The following is a 24,035-nucleotide window of genomic DNA, read 5'->3' as shown; positions in this document are numbered from 1 at the left end:
AATCAAATTTATATGCAAAAAATATATATAAAAAATATTTTCAAAATCTTAAAAAAATCATCGAAAAGAAATATTAAAATTGTATTTTAAAATGATATTATCTAATTTTGAAATACAATATTGTAATGTAGGGTATGTTTGTTTCAAATATGATACGATTGTTTTAAGTTTTTGAAAATTATTCTTAGATATTTCTTATTTTTGAGAATATTGTTACACACAATTTTTCATATTTATTTGTATGTTTAGAGTGTGAAAATTCAATATTCTAAAAAAAAATAAAACTAATTAACTACAACTTAGTATTTATATTTTTTTTTTCTTTATCTTTTTTATAATTTTTTAAATTAAATAAAAATTTTGAAAAATAAAATTTTTGACAATATTACTCCTAAAAATTACTAATACTGAGAATATATTCCAAAAAACGTTATTTCATTGAAACACCTATAAGATCAAAAAGTTATAGAGCTCGATAATTTATATAACTAGGTCTTCCAAAATCATAACATCGAAAAGATTTTAGAATAATAGAAACCAACAAAAAACACTTTAAAAACACTTTAAAAGAATCAAGAGTTTTTTAAAACATTTATAACTTAAAAATATTCTAAAAATTAAAAAATTGATACTAATGTGACAGTATAGTTTATTTGCTGATGTGAGAGAAATACGCTATGTATGATGTGTGATTATTTATGCATTTTGTGCTTATATTCTCTCGTAGCTTTATACCAAAAAAAAAAAAAAAATTCTAGCATATATGCATTGTTGATTATATTAATAATTAATAAACTTTAACCAAAATGACATTTGAAATCAGCATACAAACAAAGTTAATTTGGATAACTTTTACTTCATAAACAAAGTTAATGTGTAAATATTTTCTAAATTTTTTGTGTGTTAAGTTTTATTTAATTGGGAAAAAAAAGAGCTATTAAAGTGAATCATTATAATAGTGGGGATGTAATAAGTATATAATGTTCATGTGTTATTCGACAACAACTAATATATAGTGGAGATGTAATAAGAGGATATAATGATCAAGTTGACATTAGAGCTAGTGGAGAAGAGGATAAGGAATAAAGCAATGGGGAGAAATAATGTCTCAGTGAGTGCTGCAATTTCAGTGATCAAGTTGACAAGGGAATTATTATTGCCTTGAATGGAACAACAATAAATGAAATATGAAATAATGAAAGCCACAACCTGAAAAATATTGTCAGATATGAAAATCCAATATTCTTACATCTTCAACTACTTTGTGAACTGAAATTGTATTGTGGAGTTTCCTATTGTCAGATTCTAGACACCTCAACTTTCATTTATTAATTTGGTTTACAATATTATTCCAGAACAAATAAACAATGGAGGAGATCCAAAACAAGTAAAACTAAAAAAACAAATGCAACAAGCATAATCATTGAGAAGAAACAACCTGTTACATCAAGAATGCACGAAAACTTTAGGCTTTGCATCGAATAATCTTCCCCACTTCCAGGAGTCGACTATATATGTCCCCTGATTACTCCAAAATAATGAGGCTGATGATGATAAATCATACAAAAGTTACCTTTAAATTAAGTAGCCATATCGCAAATCTTATAGCTTAAATTTGCTTGGCGTCATCAATCACTGTCTCCTCGAAAATCCCATTGCTTGGTAAACATTATGAAGTGTAGCATTCGCTATATCTTCTGCATTTCTAGCACCTTCTCTTAATACTTCATCCAAATAACCTGAATCTGACATGAGTTCTTCATACCGAGCCTGTTAAGGAATCGAAGAAAAAACATGAAGTGATAATGCAGACTACAAGCTCACCAAGAAAATATAAGGGGCAAACTGCTCTATTAGTGAGAAAAAATAGTATTACTCTCCTAATACTATTAATCAAAATTTAATCAGAATATAATTATGATGTCACAGTCCCTTCCCTTCGCGAGGAAGATTTTCACCATTGTTCTGAATAGTCTCCAATTCAAGAATGCTATCAAATGAGTTATGCACTAAACTTCTCTTGGTAATTCAATAATATTGCATAATAACATTATATTTTTGGTAATTTTACGTAAAACTTAATTCTCATTGAAACAAATCCAACATAAACCCATTATTTCAAAATTGAACTTTTCGAAAGTAATAAAACACTACTAATCCAAATAAACTCATGTAACAAATTTCACACATCAATCTAAAACTATCCCTTCAGAATGGTCTAAAATTATCCCTTCAGAATGGGTTATTAAAAACTAAAAGTATCCAAATAAACTTGTGTAATAAGTGCATGATTAAACAGTCATTATTGTTGTGCCAAAAAAAATCTTAGCCAAGGTCACATTTTAGTATTTCGAACCTGAATGGGTTGCAAATGATCAATCAAGGCATCTGTTAAAAGAGGTTTGAATGTGCCCCAGTTCATGTCTTGGCATTCCTGCACAATTTCCTGTACACAAAAGTGGGTATAAAATAAAATATCTATGTAAATGTTAGGAAGTCAAACATCACTGCTTGATTGGGAAATGCTTTGAAGAAATATAACAGTAAAGACTAAAGTTTACACCGGGCTTTCCTACGTAGGTTCAATATCCCATTTCATGCCTTTTGACTAGTCATAGTAGAAAGAATTACTTCACAAATTAATGTCCAGGAATTCTTCCCAACATTGGCCGTAATATGTTGAGGATGCTTAAAAAATATTAATCTGAATGCCATAATTTGAGAAAGACTAATTCATGATCAAGGATTGAAAAACAGACAATATTCTTGAAGCAAATATGAGATATCTGTTACAATAATAAAGGGCAATAAAGTAATTAGGATCAGTTAATTAGAACTTCTGAACCACGAAACCAGATTAGTCGGTTCACTATGTGAATCGGAACTAGTTGGCTAAACCCAAAAAAAAATTTAAAAATAGGGGTTATTTGTATTTTGTAGTTTTGATAGTTTGTTAGTGAAAGGAGAGATCATTTGCATTTATTGAGAAAGGAAATCCTTGGGGAGAATTATTTTCTTTCAATAATGCATTTTCTTTTGATTGGATCTGTCTTTCTCCCATTTCAATTTCTCTGGTCTCCTAACAAGTTGATCCGACCAGCTGGACCAATTGCTAGGGAAGAAAGAGAGGCCTTTGATTGGAGGGGGCGGGCTGGCTATAACCTCCTTCATGGAAACCCAACATACAAAGACTAACATGAGATGTCCTCCTAGTCCCAATACATTTATTTGTTGGACATAGAAATTGAAACTTCAAGAGGAAACATAAAAAGAGACCTTGATCTAACATTTTGGTTTCTGATAGAACAATGTGGCTTTAAGCCTTTAATACGTAAGAGACACAAAAGTAAAACTATAAAGTAAAATTTTAACATGGAAAGCATCAAACATGCTTGGTTGAACAAGGAAGATTCCAAAACCAGTTACTGACAACTTAAGTAATTAAAAATGAAAAGGAAATATAATCCATTTCTGACCTCTTTTGTCTTTCCAGAAATGAGCTGATATATGGAAAGAAGATTATTACATTCAGGTCTCTCAGGATTGTCGATTTCCAAGCTGTTAGATTCACCATAGTGCATAAGCAATTATGAACTAACAAATCACCAAATTTGAAAATATTTATAGAAAACGAGTAAATGAAGAAAAAAAAAAGGCATTTACAGGAAGCCTCCAAGGACCATGAGCATTATATAACTATATAATATCATTAAAAATGGGATAACAACAATATTAACCTTGGAAATGAATCAGTTTTGCAACGTTTGATCTTGTTTGCTATAAGCTACAAAACAAAATAAGTAAACTCTGAGCAAGAGAAAGGAAAATTAAATCTACAGAGCAAATAGCAAATTTATCCTATAAGAAAAACTATTAAGAAAGATCTCGAGATTAACGAATTGGATAAAAGCATGGTCCTCGGTAGAACATTATGGCGAAAGTTGATCCATATAGCCAACCCCACTTAGTGGGATAAGGCTTGGTTGTTGTTTGTTTATTGTTGTTTGTATTGATAGGCAATTTAATCATATATCAATATGTAAGTTGCAAAAAAATTATTCATTCAATATGTGTGATAGAATCATATTTAATTTAAATCCACATAAGTAAATCGTTTCTAGTGAATATGGTTACTTACATCTTTAGAATCAAGAATATTGATTCTGGATTGATCAGAAGGTGCAGACTTTGACATCTATAAAATTGAACCCGTGATACTGTCAGAATAAATTCATACTCAAATCAAAAAATAAAGTTTGCAGTTTCATATATATAAATTCATACTCAAATCAAAAAATAAAGTTTGCTATTATTATCATATAATACTACTTTTTTGTCCCTTATTATAAACTCTGTCATTTCATATATATTAAAAAAATAGACAGCTTATTTAATGTGTATATGCTATGTATATATGTTCTTAAAGTACCCTCTTGTATATAAATGTGTTTAACTCGGACTTTTCATCTCCTAAGACACGACCTGGTAATAATAATTAGAGGTATATTTGAATAACAATAATAATAAATGTATAATGTGAAACAAGACTAATGTTTAGAGAAAAAGTCAACTCGGACTTATATTTAGGAACAGGGACAGTATATTCTGCATCTTTTCCTATGCGCACATAAGCGAGGGAAAGTGGAAATATTGGACAAACCTTTGCCAGGCCATCAGTTAGGGACATAATTCGGGCTCCAGTTGGAGGTATAAGGGGCTCTGGAACCTAAATGCCATAAAACCCTGTTAGAAAAAAACATGTTTAATGCATTTTAATTCATCAGTTCATTCTAATGGGGTGAAATATAACTTGCCTTAAATAAAGCACCACCTCGCCTGTCATATATGTACAAAATAAAGAAAAGTCAAGCCTAATAAATCTTAAAAAGAGAAGCTAAATAGTGGACGGTTATGTCTAATCTAAAAATAATTCCTCACCCGCCTAATTTCTTCCACTTTCTTCCTCCATATAAATTATTAACCCGCTCAGCTAAGTGACGGGTCAACTCCAAATGCTGCTTTTGATCTTCACCAACAGGGACAAAATCAGTCTGCAGATGCATGCTGCATTTTTTGTAAGAATTATACTAACCCAAGGTAAATATAATATAATATCAGAATGCATTTCAAAAGTTCCAAAAACTAATCAAGCAAGATTGGTTACATTTAAATTAAGTAACATTATCATATTTACTAGGCTATTCAACTTTCACTATTACTTAATAAATCAGGGGGGAATATAAGATAGAACATAAAATTTTAATTATAAAATTCCATGAGAACGCGTGTAAAAAACCACCTGATATAGAAGTATATCAGAAGCCATCAGAACAGGATAAGTCAAAAGAGCAACCCCAACTTCATCATCTCCCTAAAATTCAATTCCAAAAGAATAAGTTATATGGATGAATGAATAATACAAGCTGTGAGGAAAAGATAAGAAAAAAACAAGGGTCTGGTTTAGCAAATATATACTGGCTTAAACATAGTACAATCAAATGGAAATATAGTAGATAGACATTAATAATTTAGAATAGTCTTTCAACGGTTATCAAGGCCTAAACATCTGAACACAAATTGTTTCCTTACTTTAGCTGGAGAGCAATAATGAAAATAGTCAAGTAGCAGTATTGAGAGCTGAAAGCATAAGCAAATCTCAAAAAAAAAATGTGGCATGCACTCAAGCTCTTTCCATTCAAAACCAAATCTTTATACTTAATTATGAATAACTTCTTCCATTCCCTGTTTAAATATGTTAATGCATGTGTGTGCACGCGCCGCGAGATAATTATTTTATTTCCTGATTGTTTACAAATAAAACACTCTTACTATAGAAGAAGGAAACTATTGTTGTTGACTAATTAAAAAGAACGAAAGAAATATATATTGTTGATATTTGTAAATATATAGTGTTAATAATATTTGTATATAAAATAGTCCCACATCGACTATATCATATAATTAGTTGTAATCTCTCTATATATAATAAAGTCTCCGTAGTGCTTTACAAATACACGGTTTATTCAAATGTCTCTTAGTCTCTCGTATTTTAACATGGTATCTAGAGCCTACTGAGAGACAATCTTTACCGTGCTTTACCCGGTTGACCCACTGTCGTCCGGTGAGAAATTTTTTGGCAAACCGTGTCATAACTCCGATTTGCCTTCCATACACTGCCGTGACTCATTTTGGCATCTGTTTTCAAATTTCTCCGGTCGCCGCCGCCATTCGTTGTTGCTGCTATTGTTTCCAGCAACCTTCCGGCTAACTAACCTTATCGGCAGAAACGTCTCCACCTATTCGGTCGATCCCGACGATTTTTCCATCGCCCCACTTGCCAACGTGCAACTGTTCCAGATCTGATACTCATGGCTACTCAGAACTTTACGCCAAACTACGATGATTTTCTCAAGTGGTATCAAAATTATCAGAACTCAGATTATACTGCTTCGATTGCACACACTGGTAATTCATCTGCTTGCCTTTCTCAATCATCTTCTCTTGGATCCTAGGTCCTTGATTCTGGTGCGTCTGATCATGTTACTGGTAATAAAAATCTTTTCACTTCCCTCTCTACCTCGGGTTTCTTACCTACTATAACTTCTGCCAATGGTTCTCAAACCCGATCTGAAGGGATTGGTACTGTTCAAATTCTACCTTCTCTCTCTGTTACTTCGGTTCTTTATGTACCTAATTGTCCATTTAATTTACTTTCAGTCAGTCGTTTAACTCGGTCTCTTGATTGTATTGTCACTTTCACTAATAGTAATGTTACCCTGCAGGATCGGAATTCGGGACGGACGATTGGCGTCGGATGTGAGTCTCAAGGCCTTTATTACCTCTCAGTGTCATCTCAGGCATGCTCAGCCAAAGATTCCCCACTCACTATCCATGCTCAGTTAGGTCATCCTAGTCTTCCTAAACTACAGAAGTTGGTGCCAAGTTTATCGAAGGTGTCTAATTTACATTGTGAGTCGTGTCAGTTAGGGAAACACACTCGTAGTCAATTTCCAAATCGAGTCAATAAACGAGCTTCATCCCCTTTTGCTTTAGTTCACTCTGATGTTTGGGGTCCCTCGCGTACTGTCTCTACACTTGAGTCTAGGTATTTTGTCACCTTTATTGATGATTTTTCACGTTGCACGTGGTTATTTTTAATGAAAAATAGATCTGAATTATTCTCTATTTTTGAAAAATTTTATAAAGAAATAAAAACTCAGTTTGGTGTGTCTATTCGTACCTTAAGAAGTGATAATGCTCGTGAATACTTATCCCAACAATTTCAAACTTTTATGTCCGGCAATGGTATTCTCCACCAAACATCTTGTCCTCATACACCTCAACAAAACGGGGTAGCCGAACGCAAAAATCGGCATCTCGTAGAAACTACTCGGACCCTACTTCTCCATGGTAACGTTCCACTTCGGTTTTGGGGGGATGCTGTGCTAACGGCATGTTACCTTACAAATCGCATGCCCTCATCAGTCCTTAACAATAGAATCCCTCATTCAATCCTTTTTCCCAATTCCCCACTTCACCCAATTCCTCCCCGAGTCTTCGGGTCCACATGTTTTGTACACAATCTCTCTCCTGGTCTTGATAAACTATCAGCTCGATCACTAAAGTGTGTCTTTCTTGGTTATCATCGATCCCAAAAAGGTTATCGTTGCTACTCACATACTCTACAACGATACCTCGTATCGGCCGATGTTACTTTCTTCGAGTCTGTTCCATATTTCGAGTCCAGCCAAGTAACTCCGGAACCCCTTCAGGATAGTACTCCCACACCTCTTCCGGAAGTCCCATTTCCCATTATCCACCATCACTCTAGCCCTACGGTTGACCCCCCCACTTCTCGCCCACTTCTCGCCCACTTCAAACATATCAGCGTCGTCAACCCACGCCTGTCACACCTATCCCTGAGGTAGTACCTATCCCTGAGACAGTACATGTCCCTGAGGTCATTGCAGACTCTCCTCTGATGCCTTCGCCATCATTGGATCCGATCCCGCAACCTGAGTCTGATCTTCCGATTGCCCTTCGAAAAGGTATACGTCAAACACGAAATCCTTCTCCACATTATATTGATTTATGTTATCATCGTCTTTCTCCTCTGCAGTATACTTGTTTGTCTTCTTTGTCTTCTGTTTCTATTCCTAACACTCCAGGTGAAGCATTACCTCACCCTGAGTGGAGGCAAGCAATGATTGACGTAATGTGTGCTCTTCAAAGCAGTGGTACTTGGGAACTGGTCCCTCTACCCCCTGGAAAATCTTTAGTAGGTTGTCGTTGGCTTTATACAGTGAAGGTTGGTCCAGATGGTAAGATTGATCGATTTAAGGCTCGCTTGGTAGCCAAAGGATACACTCAGATTTTTGGGTTGGATTATAGTGATACCTTCTCGCCTGTAGCCAAGATGGCATCTGTTAGACTTCTTCTAGCCATTGCAGCCATTCGACATTGGCCTCTTCATCAACTTGACATCAAAAATGCTTTTTTACATGGTGATCTTGAAGAGGAAGTATATATGGAGCAACCACCTGGATTTGTTGCTCAGGGGGAGTCCTCAGATATGGTTTGTAGGCTACACAGGTCTCTTTATGGTCTTAAGCAATCTCCGAGAGCTTGGTTTGGCAGATTCAGCACTGTCGTACAACAGTTTAGTATGGTCCGTAGTGAAGCTGATCATTCTGTGTTTTATCGTCACTCTACCCAAGGGTGTGTCTATCTTATTGTATATGTGGATGATATTGTCATAACTGGCAGTGATCAGCAGGGAATACTCCAGTTAAAACAACATCTCTCGAATCAATTTCAGACAAAAGATCTTGGTAAACTCCGCTATTTCTTGGGTATTGAGGTAGCCCAATCTAAAGATGGTTTGGTGATTTCTCAGCGGAAATATGCTATGGATATTTTGGAAGAAACAGGTTTGTTGAACGCTAAACCAGCTGATACTCCTATGGATCCAAGTGTCAAACTCCTACCCAATCAGGGGGAGCCCCTATCTGACTCGGGAAGGTATAGGAGATTGGTTGGAAAGTTGAATTATCTCACAGTCACTCGTCCGGACATTTCTTTTGCAGTTAGTATGGTAAGCCAGTTCTTAAGTTCTCCTTGCCAAGAACACATGGATGCTGTTGTCCGAATTCTGAGATACATCAAACGTGCTCCGGGAAAAGGCCTCGTGTATGAAGATAAAGGACATACTCAGATAGTTGGATACTCCGATGTTGATTGGGCAGGGTCACCCATTGATAGACGATCCACCTCTGGGTATTGTGTACTTGTTGGAGGAAACCTTATATCTTGGAAAAGTAAGAAACAAAATGTAGTTGCAAGATCAAGCGCCGAGGCAGAGTATGGGCCATGGCAATGGCAACATGTGAACTCATTTGGTTAAAACAGTTGCTCAAAGAACTTCAAATTGAAGAAGCAAGACCAATGACACTTGTTTGTGATAATCAAGCTGCATTGCATATTGCTTCAAATCCAGTCTTCCATGAGAGGACCAAACATATTGAGATAGACTGTCACTTTGTCAGAGAGAAGATTGAATCAGGCGACATTGTCACAAGCTTTGTCAACTCCAATGATCAATTAGCAGATGTGTTTACAAAATCTTTACGAAGTCCCAGAACTAATTATATATGTGGCAAGCTTGGTGCATTTGACTTATATGCTCAAGCTTGAGGGGGAGTGTTGATATTTGTAAATATATAGTGTTAATAATATTTGTATATAAAATAGTCTCACATCGACTATATCATATAATTAGTTGTAATCTCTCTATATATAATAAAGTCTCCGTAGTGCTTTACAAATACACGGTTTATTCAAATGTCTCTTAGTCTCTCGTATTTTAAGAAGTGTGGTTAGGCCTAACTCAACCCTACAAAACCGGCTTATAGGGTAAGGATTGCCCCCACTTATAAGGATATGTTCAGGCCATATATTGTCCGATGTGAGACTCTTAACACACCCCCTCACGCCCAGGACTAGACAACTGGAGCGTGGAAATAAATGGCGGGTGGCCCGATAGCGGAAACCATAGAAGGTGGCCCACCGGATCTTAAACGAGGCTCTGATACCATGTTAAGAAGTGTGGTTAGGCCTAACTCAACCCTACAAAACCGGCTTATAGGGTGAGGATTGCCCCCACTTATAAGGACATGTTCAGGCCATATATTGTCTGATGTGAGACTCTTAACATATATATATATATATATATATATATATATATATATATATATATATATAATGCAAAGCAAACTAGATCCACAAGATAGCAAAAATAATAAATAAATAAATATAAAATGGAAATTAGAAATGCATACAGCTATAAACGCACCGCCTTGCGAGACTTCTCTTTAAACTGTATCATTCTGTTCAGCCAGCCGATTGGTGTAATGGAACTTAACAGCCACATCAATTCTACGTGTGCTCGGACATGAGACTGGACAAAAACTGAAGCCTGTTTGCAGAAATGAATGTCATTTATCCTCAATGGGCAAAGGTTCAGAGATTTCCACCATAAATATCATTCCTTAAAAAGATCTGAGCAAAAGTTGTAAAGAACCTTTGAAGGATCTATCCCAGATGCCAGGTAAATGGCTGCAGTTGACTTTGTATCCTTAGATAATTGTTGTCTGTCGTGCGGCAATGTAATCTGTGTGAGAAAATCTAAAGGGGTGAAAAATGGGACATTATTATTCAATGTCTATAAAACATGGAAGTTGAGTTTAATAAGTACAATGAAGTGCAAAAGGTTAGTCCAAAATTCCTATCCAAAAACCAATATGATTAACCGGAGTGTGTTTTAAGGTGTAATTGTGAAGTATGGACCCTTCAAATCTTTCTATGACAGTGTTGCATAGGTTGCATAGGTTGTGTGCATGTGATTTCAACTGACCACGTTTTACATGTGCTACATCTTTTGACCAGCAAGTCGAGCTACTACTTTTATTCTAAACAAATTTTGTTTGTGAGGAATTTGGATGAAGTTTCAACTAAAAACAAAAATGGAAATCTAAACTGGCACAAAGGTGGCTTTAACTATACTCTAGATCGATATCCTCATCAATAAACAAATATGTGGATTTGTTTGGCCTGCTCAGTCTAATTTACAAGAAACCTAAAACTAAATAACCTAGTTATAAAGCCAGTTTACATTTGTCCAAGAAACAGGGAACGGCACAATAGTGAGTCCACACTTGCGGAATAGTAAACTCACTAAAGTTCATCAGCAGCACAATTAGAGGGAAAATTATGAAATTCAAGAATATCCATTAATTATCACATTACAAAGCATACCAAAAGATCAAGTTAAATGACGTCGGACCTGTAGCTCAAACAACAAAAAAGAGAGAACGAAAAAAATCATCACCAGTAGTTATACGAGTCTAGTTATTAGCAGAAGAAATATGAACATACCGCATGCAGATCCACAATGAAGTAAAGAGTATCATACTCATCCTGCAACAAAATTGAAATCAATGTTAATTCTTAAAACTAAAAAAGTCTTGCATATTTGTGAATAAAAAAACATTTAGGCTATGTTTGCAAGTTTGGAGGGAGGGGAAGGGGAAGGCTTCCGAAAACGAAATTTTAAAAAAATATAGAAAAATATTTGACATTTTTTGAAAAAACGATTTTGTTTAGAATGATAAAAGAGTCATTATCATTACTAAATTTTTAATTTTCAGAATAGTATAACCTAAAAAATATTTGGAAATTTTATGTAAGCCCTCCAAAACCCTCCTTCAATATATTTTTTGAATTCCCCCATTTTATGGGGTTTTTGGTGTCATGAATAAAATCAAACCCTCCAAAACCCTCCTACCTAAAATCTTTTTATTATTTTCACATAATTTTTCTTATTTTCCAAAACTCTCTCCTTCCTTCCCTTTCAAACTCGCAAACAAAGCCTTAATGTTAAACTGGACTCAACACAAATACACAATTAACTCAAAACATATTATATTAGAAAACCGCACTCATTGGTCTGAGTAACAATATCCCACACTACTAATAGAAGGATTAAACAAAAAGAAATGCATGTAAATCAAACCGAAAGTGTGCTTAATTGACAATTCATGCAGACTCAGTCTCTAGAAGGTGGCTTAAATTGAGTATTCAACCACAATAAGACATTAATACGGAGAATATTGACTTGTAGAGGAAAATATGCATATGAGATAGCTAGCGCTGTAGCACCAATACCTCAGGAAAAAAGGTGTGTCCGTGTCAATGTCACCGGCACCGACATGATTACATTTAATTTATTCATTTTTACAAATTATTATTGGTGTCGACGTGTCAATGTCGTGTTTCCCGGGTCCATGCTCATAGATAGCAAGTGAAATAAACTACATATCATTATCAATCAACAATGTAGCGGTAGGCAGAAGCTGGTTCCTTATTAAAAAAAAAACATGAAATAAGAAATTTAACGAAAACCTGAAGAGCAACCCAATTCTTGATGGCGCCGAAATAATTTCCAAGGTGAATTGAGCCGGTAGGTTGAACTCCCGAGGCAACTCGTTTCCTGTGGAAAAAGAAGACGTTAGTTAGTTAGTTGAAGATGATAAAATTGAAATGAGAATTGAATTGAATGTGAATTACTACTTGATAGGGGTTGAGGTAGGTGTTGGAGTGTCTGTAGAGGTAGATGATAGAGTGGTGCAGCATCGAATGGTGGGTCTGAGGCGAGAACGAAGGAGCGTTGAAGCTGCACATGACCTGTTTGTTGAAATGACTAACTTGTAATGAAAATGAAAAGAGGGGATAACAAAGAGAGTGAATGAGTAAGTGTATACCGTACAGTGAAGGAATGAAGCATGACGGAACTGCGTACTGAGAAAGAACACCCATCTTCTACTCTGCAAGCGGAACCTTTGAATGTTGATTTGGTTTCGGTTTTAATATACTCCTGTCAAAATGAGATGAGATAAACGGCTATGGTTGAATTAGGTATGGAAACTAGATGGGTCGGAGACGGTTTTTACCTCTTCAAACTCAAATCCGAATTTTTAATTAATTCTTTCCCTGTCCCAAATCCAAACAGGGCGGAGAATTAAAATTCAAACCCGTCCCAAATGGATTCGAGTTGAATTCGGATATCTCTGCTCTGCCACTATCCATTTAATAAAACTAATTTTTTTAATTAAAATAATTACTTTTTCAAAAATCAAATTACATTATAAATAATAAAATAAAGATTATTTCTTCACCCACCTCCTAACCTTCTTGCTCACCCCTGGTGAATTTACAACACTACCCCTTGTTTCGGAAGTTCATTTCCGAAAAGGTACTTTTTTTTGAAAAAAAGGTGTTTTCGGAAATGAACTTCCGAAAACGTGTTTTTTTTAATATAAAATATTGATTTCGGAGATGCATCTCCGAAATAAAGTTACATTTTCAGAAAATGTGGTGTTTCGGAAGTTCATCTCCGAACTCACCCCCCTTGGAGGAATTCGGAAATGCACTTCCGAAAAAAGGTCTAGACAGAAGAAAAATAACAAACAAGAACGATTCGCTTTATTTAATCGGATGAAGACGATGGAGGAGACGCTGCAACAGGTTAGAAAGTCCTGATCCTCTAGAAATCCATACCACATTGTAACTTACCAACATAATAAACAACAACAAAAAACTTATGAGCAAACTATACTTACATCATAGTGGTGTAGATCCTTATCAGCCACTCGCAACTGAAAATGATTAGCACGAACTTGAATTTTCCTTCCCAATTTTCCTTCTGAGACGACGGAGCCGACTCTTGAGTAGCCTTCTGTTTAACTTCGGCAGTCAGGCTCTCGATGGAGATCAGAGCCGAACTCAAGGAAGCAACCGGCGCTGCGACAGATGGAACAAACGGCGCTGAAACAGATGGACGAACAACCGGAGCTGCAACAACAGACGGAGGAGAGGTAACCGGGGCCGGAGGATATGACGGAGGAGGTGGATGTCCGGAGGAAGAAGGATTGGAGGTACGTCCACCGCGAGAGCCACGGCCACCACCACCGCGGCCTGATCCTGCAGCATTGATGGATGATTGTTGAGAATGTGCAAGAGATGGTTGACTCCGGCGATTTTCGGGATGATTTCCTCCACCGCGGCGAGACATTGTGATGAAAGCAGTAACAAGAGATAGAAAACGTTAAAGCAAAGAAGAAGACTTAGGATCGAAAATGATTTGGGATATTTTGAAAGAAAAATGGGTGAGAAGCTTTTAAATAGGAAAGTGTTTTAGAAGTTAACCGTCTGAGAGTGGTGGGGAGAAGGAAAAGGGAACTTCGAAATTTCAAAAGGTTTTTTATTCTTTTAAATAGGGCGTGGCTGTGGAGCTTCCCAATTTTTGTTACGTAGGCTTTTAAGTAGGAAAGTGTTACCACATTTCTTAGAAGGTAACCGTCTTAGAAGGCTTACGTAGGCACATGTGTCCACATTTCTTACCTGATCAGGGGACGTCATTACAAAAAAATCAAACAAAGGGGTGCGCTGGGAAGGTCAAAGTTCTATGTTTATAATCCAGGAGATGGATAGTGTTCGCGGCGATGAAATCCAAGAATCTACATATTGAAATCAGAACAATCCAAAAACTAAGATGATAAATCCAATACAAAAACACTGTGCGATACAATCCGAAATCAGAACAAAACAAAACAAAACACGTCAAAGAAAACAAAAACACGTTATTCTGCCCGACGAGCGTTACAAAATACACATCAAACAAAATAAAAACATGTTATTCTTCCCGGCGAGCGAACTCCTCCGAATGAAGATAATTATACCAATCCTCATCCCACTCAGTATCAGAACCATCAGCGTTGATCACGCCTGAAGACTGAGTCTGCACGTCCGAGCCATGGACCCCCAGGGGACGAGAAGCAGAACCAGTCAAAACCTTCTTCTTCTCCTTCACCTCCTTCACCTCCTTCACCTCCTTCTTTGAAGAACCCTTTCTTCCCTTAGCGCCACCCATTCCTGCGTAAAAATGAAGAAAGAAAGGTCCATGAGACCTCCTTTAATAAAAGAAGAAAGGGACACAAACTTCAAAGAAACAGGCACAATAAACAAAGGCGTTAAAAATAAAGTACTTGCAAATTAAAACGGACACTCCCTACCCTCTCTAGAAGACGCAGTCCTGCGTGCTGGTTGATTGTCTGACATGTTCCTGTAAACAATTGAAATCGATTAATATGCGAGACAAAATAAAAAACAAAAAAATTTGAACTTCTGATACATTTCGGAAGTTCATTTCCGAAAACTGGGATGGAGGTGTTTTCGGAAATGAACTTCCGAAACACCCCTGCGATGGAGTTTTCTGCAACTTCCATGGCAGACCCCTAAACCAAACTTCAAACCAAATCAAAATGCTTCTAAACAACCTAAATACTACTAACAACCTAACCATATATCATTTATGCAATTAAAACCCTAAATAACATGCATTTGAATAATAGATCTAAAAATTTCAAAACTTACAAAGTGTTAGGATTGAGGGCTTTTGAATGTTGTTTAGCAGTGTGATTGGAGCCTTGATGCAGCTTTGGAATTCTGTTTGCACAAATTTTCGCCTTTGCCACTTTTTGTTTTGATTTAGGGTAAATGATTGGGGGAGAGGGAGTGTTTTGATAAATCTGCAGAAATCGCAGTATTTCGGAAGTGAACTTCCGAAATAATGTTTTCGAAAATGAACTTCCGAAATAAGTCAATTTTTTCAAAAAAAGACGCTTTCGGAAATGAACTTCCGAAGCAGGGGTATTTTGGAATTTTCGCTGGGGGTGACCCCCATAGGGAGGTGGCTAAAGAAATTTTCAAAATAAAACAATCTCAAAATATTTCCTACATTCATTTCAAATATTTTAAATAATAAATACAAATCAAATTATCAAAACATCAGCCACATATTTAATAATTGTTCTTGTGTAAAAATCAGTTTAGAAGGCGAACGTGCCCATATGGTAAGGGAAGCTGCTAAACGAAGAGTCTTTGTGAATAGCTTTGGGGATTTGGATGCTATGTCCTGAACACTTTGCTCCAAAATGAATGTCTTGCTTAACCCTTTTGCAGGAGCCCTTATTTATAGCTTTATTTTGGCCCTTAAGACCTCATTAAAGAGGTGACTTTCGAGTTTTTCACGTTACAAACATTGAGATAACTTTAAATGTCTGATCATTGATGGCATAATCAATCATCAGTTATAGCCAAGTTGTGTGTAACCTGTTTAGACGTTAAGACCCTTCGCATCTTGTCCCTACGTGGCTTTACCAGTACTCGGGTGAGGTACTCGTTCATGATACCTCTGTATCCGGCTACGTCAACCTGGATGGACCTGTATAGTAGCCCATATCCGGCTTATATACCCGACTGGCCTTGTAGGTTATTGTCGGGTAGGTCTATGAAGCGCGTATAAGTATGCTCGTCTTTAGGTCGCGGTCTTACAAGAATCCCGATCCCGGAACAATAATATAAATTATGAAATATAAATAATAATGTACATAATAAAATAAACGGGGAGGATTCAGGGTGGGTACTAGTGTCTCCATTACCCGACTCGTCCCCATATTTTATAATCAAGGAAAAGTCAAACTCAGTCAAAGCGGGTTTTCCCCGTTAACTTTGGGGCGGGTTCGGATGGGTACTCGCAGATATGAGTTTTATTGTCGTGCCTAAGTTAAATTGAAAAATGATCTGGATTTCCTGCATTTGAGGCGGAAAAGGTATGTGTCTTTCAAACTACCTTCTCCATTTGATCAATCGTGTGCTCCAAAATATGCCATGCGTCAGACTTTCTTTTTTTCTTAAAACATAGAAACACAAAATGAATACAAATTTGGCAAGATCACGTCTATACTAGTGTCGCCTCCGCGCTCCGCTGGTGGTGTAGAAATCGTTAATTCTGTATTAATAGGGAGTATTTTTCAGATTTCTTCAGCCTCTGCAGGAATTGTTAGGGAGCGAATTTGTTTTTAACCCCACAACCTGTCAATAATGTAACAATTTTCTTGATAGTGTGTTACAATTAAGCTTTGTATATTGCCACAGTACTCAAAACAATAAGGAATTGTTGATCTCTAGCATTCAAACTCATTTGATAACATGTGCTTTTGAAACCACGAGGTTACAAACTGTTTTTTACATTTTCAATCAACTGGAACCAATTACACAAATGTGTTAACCGGTTATAAGAACGAAAACTTAACATTTTTAGAAAAAACTTTAGTTGTAACCAATTAACCAAACTTTGTAATCGATTACCACTAAAACAGTGAATACCTTTTCATTTTCAATTTGATTCCAACAAATTACAAACTTCATCTCTCTATCATGGCAATGATTCATGATATTATACTCTTTCCAAAATGTATAATTCAAGTATAATTAGCTATAGATTTAGATTTTCAAATTTGAACTCTTCCAATTCAATTCAAATTCAAAACTCTCTCGATTTTCATCTAAGTGCCTTGAGCTATAATCTTTGTGAAATTTTTTTGCATAAACCTTTATTGCATCATTAAAGTTTCATTCATAAAAGTTCTGAGCCCTTACGTATTATACGTTGTTAATTGAAAGGGAATATCAATTTTCATAATTGTTACAAGCTCAAACTATACTTCTTATTCAAATTTTGTTTTTGTTCACTTAGAGTAAGTGATAATTGTACACAAATGAAAGTGATATGCCTTATCTTCTATGTTGTGAAAACAAATGTGATGTTTCTTTGTGCATTTTGAAAATCACTCGATGACCCTCGGTAAGACTTTTTATAATGATGAACTTAATCTTAAAGTGCTTAGATCTTTGACTGGGACATGGCAACCAAAAGTGACAGCGATATCCGAAAAGAAGAGTATATCGAATAAGACTTTTATAGCGTTATTCGAAAAACTTCAAAAATATGAGATTAAACTTGGAAGACTAGAAAGGCATGAGACTCAAGAGAAGAATCCAAAGGTCTTGCTTTAAAGGTTGACTCAAGACAATAAGTAGAAAAAGACGTTTCGAAAGAAGATGAGAACTTCATGCTTCTTGTAAAATGGTTCAATTTTTTTTTAATAATGATAATTCGAACTTTGCAAAAAGGATGAAATTCTTCAAGAAGAAGGAAGCTTCTACATCAACCCAAAACTTCACTTGCTTTGAATGTGGAAAGCAATGACACGTGAAGGCGGATTGTCCAAAACTGTCTAAGAAGAATGTTCATAAAGGAATAAAAGAATCAAAGTCCAAAAAGGCTTATATTGCATGGGATGATAATGAAGTAAGTTCATCATCTGTTTCAGAAAGCGAAGAATGCGCAAATTTTTTATTGATGGCATCTCATCATTTCGATGATGAAGAAGATAAGGTTAGTAATAAAAAAACCTTCTTATGATAATGATGCACACGAAGCAATTAATGAATTACTTAATAAATGTAAAATTTTGTACAAAACCGTGTCAACTCAAAAGAAACAAATTTCATCTCTTGAAGAGAAGATTGACAAAATGCAAAAAGACTTTGACAAGGAAAAATAAAATTATTTTGGAAAAGAAAAAAAAATACATGCAATGAGTGCAATTCACGTTTTTCAAATTGTCCAACTAAAAATAGTTATTGAAAGATATGAAAATGTACAAATTGGATTGGAAGGTGTCCTTAGTAGTAGACTAAGATATTCCAATGATAAAAGTGAACTTGGTTATTCAAAGTTTGATAAGTCAGGTACTAGTAAAACTATCTTTGTGAAGGCAAGTGACAAATCCAATAAAGATAAGGTAAATAAAGTGTAAAGTGTTCATCATCATCCTAAGAAAAACGTTGTTCAAACAAAGCCCTGTGTTCATAGATATAGAAGTCATTTTGTTTTTACATGCTTTTATTATGGTTTAATAGATCACACGTCTAATGCTTGATATGTAAGGAACTTTAGTGTTGCAAGTGGACATTATGCGTGGATCAAGAAAGAAATTAATTATCAAGGACCCAATGCACGTTGGGTACCTAACAAAACTTAATTATTTTTGTAGGTTTGCTTAAAGACCACTACAAATTTATGGTATCTTGATAGTGGTTATTCTAAGCATGTGACTAGATACATAAACAAAATTTCATCTCTAGTTCTAAAGGCCAAGGGATATGTCACACATGGGGACAACAACAAAGGAAATATTATTGGCATAGGCGAAATTGGAGCACCATCTTTTACAGCAATTGAAGATGTACTTTATGTAGAAGGACTAAAGCATAATCTTCTTAGCATGAGTCAACTTTGTGACAGATGCTTCAAAATCAAGTTCACCAAATATGAATGTTTTATTGAAGATGAAGCCACAAATGAGATAAAACTTATGGGTAAAAGATTTAACAATATTTTCATGATTTTCTTAGATGATTTATCTTTGAAAATAAAGTGTCTTATGGTAAACAATAATGACTCTTGGCTTTGGAACAAAAGAATAACCCATATAAATATGGAACATTTAAACAAACTAGTCAAACATGATTTTGTTATTGGTTTACCAAAGATAAATTATGTGATGCATGTCAAAAAGGGAAGCAAACCAAATCAACTTTCAAGCCAAAGAATGTGGTAACAACTACAAGGCCACTTCAATTATTGCACATGGACTTATTTGGTTCATCAAGAACAAGAAGCTTTAGAGGTAATGTGTATGCCTTAGTTATTGTCAATGGTTTTTCTATATTTTCTTGGACACTATTTTGAGTGCAAAAAAGTGAGGAGAGTGTTAGCAGGAAGTTTTTATGCCAAGAGTTTGATCAAATGAGATAAGTAAAAAGAAAGTATGTTTGGAAATATTTTGAGTTTTCGACAGATAAAATTTTATGGGAAAGTTCTAGTCGAAGTCGTCCTTGTATGAGAGGAAGACGTTGGAAAGAACTTAGAAATATTTTCTAAGTTTAAGGTGTAATTCGAAGAACTGTAGCGCTAAAGGCGTGTTCGATGGAGAGTTTTGAATTTGAATAAGGAATGAATGAAATTCATCCTTATCCAGTTTTCAAAAGAAGACGCGTGGAGCCTCAGGGTGATTGGAAGACATGTCGAGCGAAACATATCATGTTTTGGGAGAAAGACTGTTAATAAGAGTTATTTCAATTTAGTATATTGAGTCTTAATGTTAGGATTTATGGGTGTTCATTTGTTGTATACATACTCATAAATACTCAAAGTACATTGTGAATTGAGAAAAGAGTTGCTAAGAAATGTACGTGTAAACACCATATTTATATTCCAATTTATAGTTTACTATATATTTCCAGAATCTATCATTTCTTGTAATTTATCTTTAAAGTGCCTTTTTCTGCATTTCTGTTACATTTCTGCAAAGTTACATTGCATTAACTTAGATTAAAACAAACAATCTTAAAGACCATGAACGCTATCGAAGTGTCTGTGCTTCAAGAAATCAAAATCTAAATACAATAGCACATGTCCTATGATTAACTGGTTGGTTCTGCAAGCAACCCATTTCATTGGAGACCAGAGGATTGTTTACCAATTTTTTACAGTAAATAGAGGGATGGAGGAAGATAGTGATCAGAGTGTCTCTTGTGTCTTGTCTTGTGTCTTATTATGTGTTTTTTTATGCTTCTATGCTTATGTTTATGCTAGACTTTGCTTATGTTTTCTTGCTAGTTTTATAATTGTTATGTTACAAACTTTAGTTATTTCTATTATGTTTTTATCACTCCTAAAACGCATAAATACTCAGACATTAAAAACATTTCATGTATAAAGAACAAAATAAATAATAAAAGCACTAAACACTTTTATGCAAAAATTTAAATTTCTTGCACAAAAGGGTCCCACTGGGCATGCCAATTTGTTTACGGGTGTTTTTAGTAAATTAAATCACATGTTTTAGTTCACTTAAGGATTAAAATCGGGAAAAAAAAATCATATGGACAATTTGAACAAAAATTTTGAGAAAATATGTGTTTGTGCTCGGATATTTGATGTTTGAACGTGAGAAAATTGTATAGAAATTCTAATAAGTACAATGCATGATTGTTTGAAGAAATAAAGTAAATAAAGAAAACAATAAAAGTAATGAAATAAATGCTTTGATTAAAGAATTAGAAAACAAAAGCAAATTCATACATGTTTTCTCACAAACTATTTTCTCTCCGAGACTTTGGATACTCGAGTTCTATAGAGAATGCTAATAAAATTTGTGAACCCTTATTACTTGAGTGAACTCGACTCATATACTAAATACTCCAATAACTGTCGATAACAGTTAAACCTCCAGCGTTTGACACACATACTATTACGTGGAGTTCTGTTCTCTACTTTGCTTTCATGTGCCTTTAACTCTTAAATTGCTGCAAACTGCTACCCATGTCGACAATTGCCTTTAAATCTCTTAACTGGTTATGTCAAAGACATCTTCAAGTCTTTTAAACATGATTTGAAGAAAGTGATCCTAATTTTGTGGATCGGTTTATGAGATTCCTCTAAACCAAACTTAATTGGTTTCTAGGTCATAAAAGCCTTATACTACAAAAATACTAAGTCTCAAAACATATGATAGGCGAGTCGAATTCACCACCTCAGTCAAAGTAATCAACCTATCAAACCTATAGCTAGGTCATCTTATACCTAGCAATTTCATACCTTTATATTACACTTACATGTCAAAATGCTAACTAAAATTCCCTAGCTAACAACCTCTCTGACTTCATTGACTTGGACGTTAGAGTGTTAACTTTAATGGTACGCCCCCGCTTATTGTATTAGAGATTGACACTACCATATTAGAAGAGCTCATACTCACACATCGCCAACCTTCTTTTCCACACTCGAATACACCGAAATTTGTTTTCATTATCTTGCTCAGTAACATTACATCTATGAAGTCATGTAAACTCAACATTTATTTAAACAAATTAGCTGAAATATCGGGTGAGACAGATTAAACGAATAGGCGCAACGTACTTTAGTGAAAGACAAATTATGACAGGATGAGTTTTAACGGGCGGCGAACTTTTGCTGGACTAACTTTGGTGGAAAGCGGACCCAAAATTTCAATACAACCTACTCCATCCGTCCCAAAATAAGTGTCACGTTTAGAAAAAATTATCCCAAAATACTTGTCACTTTAGATTTCCAATCCAATTTTATATTTAATCTTCAAATTGTATCCTCTAATAAAGACTTTTAATTTAATATTTTCCACTTAACATTAATGCTAATTTGAATACACAATAGTTAATCATGATAATTTGGTAAAGTCACTGTTCTCTCTTATTTATTATTTTTCTTAATCTGTGTGAAATGATAAATTGCGACAAATAATATGAGACGAAGATAATACCTTTTTTTTACATGGGTCAGTGACACCCCTACTAGACTGGACTTTGTAGTTCAAATATTTTATTCAAAATAAAATAATTAATCAAAATAATTCAAATACATTTCTTTAAAGAAGAAACTATCTATTAATGCGTTTGTTTTATAATTAAGTCTAGAGGACTTCTAATAAAAAAAAAGAAATTTCTTTGTAGACCCCCTATTGGGAGAACCCCTGCCCAAAAACCAAAAATACCCCTGCTTCAGAGATACATCTCCGAAGTATTTTTTTCTTCAGATTTTTCCAGAATTCGGAGATGTATCTCCGAAAAACACCCATTTTGTGGTGTTTTCGGAGATGCATCTCCGAAAGCACTAAAAATTCAAAATAAACGTTGGATTTTAACTGTCAGGTATTTTTTCGGAGATGCATCTCCGAAAAAATCTGTTCATATACAATTTTCCCCCCTTCAGTATTTCATCATTTTCAACACAAACCCTCTCCAAAACCTCTATCATTCTCAATCAATTTTTCGTCTCAAAATCAAGTTTCAAACGGATGATCATACTAAAGGGAGCATAGAAAGCTACAATTTGAGGTAAACATCATTCATTTTATCTTCTATTCCACTACATTGTTGCTGATTTAGGAGACTGAAAACTGCGTCAGTTTCAGAAGTACATTTCCGAAATAAATCACCTAACAAATTTCGGAAATGTACTTCCGAAATAAGGTCTAGCAGAAATAAAAAAAACAGTTTTAACACCTTTGGTATATTTTTGCATATGTTAGGTATGGTGCATCCGGACAACATTATTGTCGATGACTTAGAAGTTCCGGAAGAGGTCAACGTTGATAAAGAGTCGGTTAACGATGTTAAAACCATGATTGTTGCGGTGGATGTTCGACAACAATTTACAAATGATATGAGCTTCGCTTGTCGTGAACAATTGCTTGATTGGGTTCGAAGTGAAGCTAGTAGACTTGGATTTGGCATTGTTATATTAAAGTCCGACAATGGAAGTAGTAGACTTGAAATGATGACGCAAAAGCGTGAGGAAAATAGAGAGCGATCGAAGAAGTTACCGGTTTTAGAACTAAGCGGTGAGGATTGGTTCTGCACATTTTAGTTTTTGTCGGATCCTTTTTGTTTGTAATGACCGGATGTGTGTCATTTTTTGTATGTATTGTCGTTTAGAATGTAAAATCAAACCGATCAAATACACATATAATATACCTATATTTAATGTTCTCATTGTTTATGTTATGCTTATGCTAGGTTGAATACGTGGTTAATTGTCAAAACATGCTGCATGGAAGGTTGTTAAGCTTGAGTACCGCTCGCCTTCGCTTAACGACGAGGGAAACGTTCAACTCACCCCATTTGAAGTCAAGAACGACGAGGATTTAGCGGTTTCGTGGACAAATTTCAATAGATTTTCTTCGAAGGGTCCGATCGAGTTGGATGCGAAACTTCAAAGATCGGTAGCCGACGTTATCAAAATGTTGACTCATCCTCACCTACTTGTGTTTAACAATATGTAACTTTAATTTTATGTTATGTGATGTTTGTAATTTTCATGCTTTATAATAAATCGACGCGTTGATGTTTGTTTTCATGATTGCTGTATCAGACAATATTTCGGAAGTACATATTCGAATTGTTCTAGGGGGTGAATTCGGAGATGCACTTCCGAATTCACTTTTTATCTGAAAATAAATTTTATTTCGGAT

General features: G+C 35.1%; 1 protein-coding gene across 2 annotated transcripts; it reads right to left on the bottom strand.

Moving 5' to 3' along the window:
- Positions 1 to 1,210: 1,210 nt before the first annotated feature.
- LOC131660117 (tryptophan--tRNA ligase, chloroplastic/mitochondrial-like) lies at positions 1,211 to 12,966 on the bottom strand. Of its 2 annotated transcripts, none has more exons than XM_058929259.1 (15): positions 12,824 to 12,966; positions 12,628 to 12,741; positions 12,460 to 12,547; positions 11,434 to 11,475; positions 10,580 to 10,669; positions 10,352 to 10,474; positions 5,300 to 5,371; positions 4,939 to 5,051; positions 4,815 to 4,836; positions 4,661 to 4,726; positions 4,139 to 4,195; positions 3,738 to 3,784; positions 3,477 to 3,558; positions 2,357 to 2,446; positions 1,211 to 1,770 (listed from the first exon to the last, which is right to left on the bottom strand). In XM_058929259.1, the coding sequence occupies exons 1-15, from the start codon at positions 12,871 to 12,873 to the stop codon at positions 1,633 to 1,635; spliced, it is 1,194 nt and encodes a 397-aa protein (XP_058785242.1). In that variant the 5' UTR covers positions 12,874 to 12,966; the 3' UTR covers positions 1,211 to 1,632. The 2 variants fall into 2 exon arrangements, with proteins under 2 accessions (XP_058785242.1, XP_058785243.1); XM_058929260.1 differs by having other exon boundaries at positions 12,819 to 12,955.
- Between the last annotated feature and the right edge of the window lie 11,069 nt (positions 12,967 to 24,035).

This window comes from Vicia villosa, linkage group LG3 (assembly GCF_029867415.1).
Source record: "Vicia villosa cultivar HV-30 ecotype Madison, WI linkage group LG3, Vvil1.0, whole genome shotgun sequence".
Taxonomy (NCBI): domain Eukaryota; kingdom Viridiplantae; phylum Streptophyta; class Magnoliopsida; order Fabales; family Fabaceae; genus Vicia; species Vicia villosa.
The sequence above is the reverse complement of the archived record's forward strand: the minus strand, read 5'-3'. Positions and strand labels throughout refer to the sequence as shown.

What these genes read in the sequence shown, in the direction of transcription:
- LOC131660117 (XM_058929259.1), bottom strand. Translation starts at nt 12,873, where the DNA reads ATGGGTGTTCTTTCTCAGTACGCAGTTCCGTCATGCTTCATTCCTTCA. An exon ending in AAGTGGAAGAAATTAGGCGG is followed by an intron (nt 4,837 to 4,938) that starts GTGAGGAATTAT and finishes CATATATGACAG; the next exon opens with GCGAGGTGGTGCTTTATTTA. An exon ending in AAAACTGATTCATTTCCAAG is followed by an intron (nt 3,559 to 3,737) that starts GTTAATATTGTT and finishes TGAATCTAACAG; the next exon opens with CTTGGAAATCGACAATCCTG.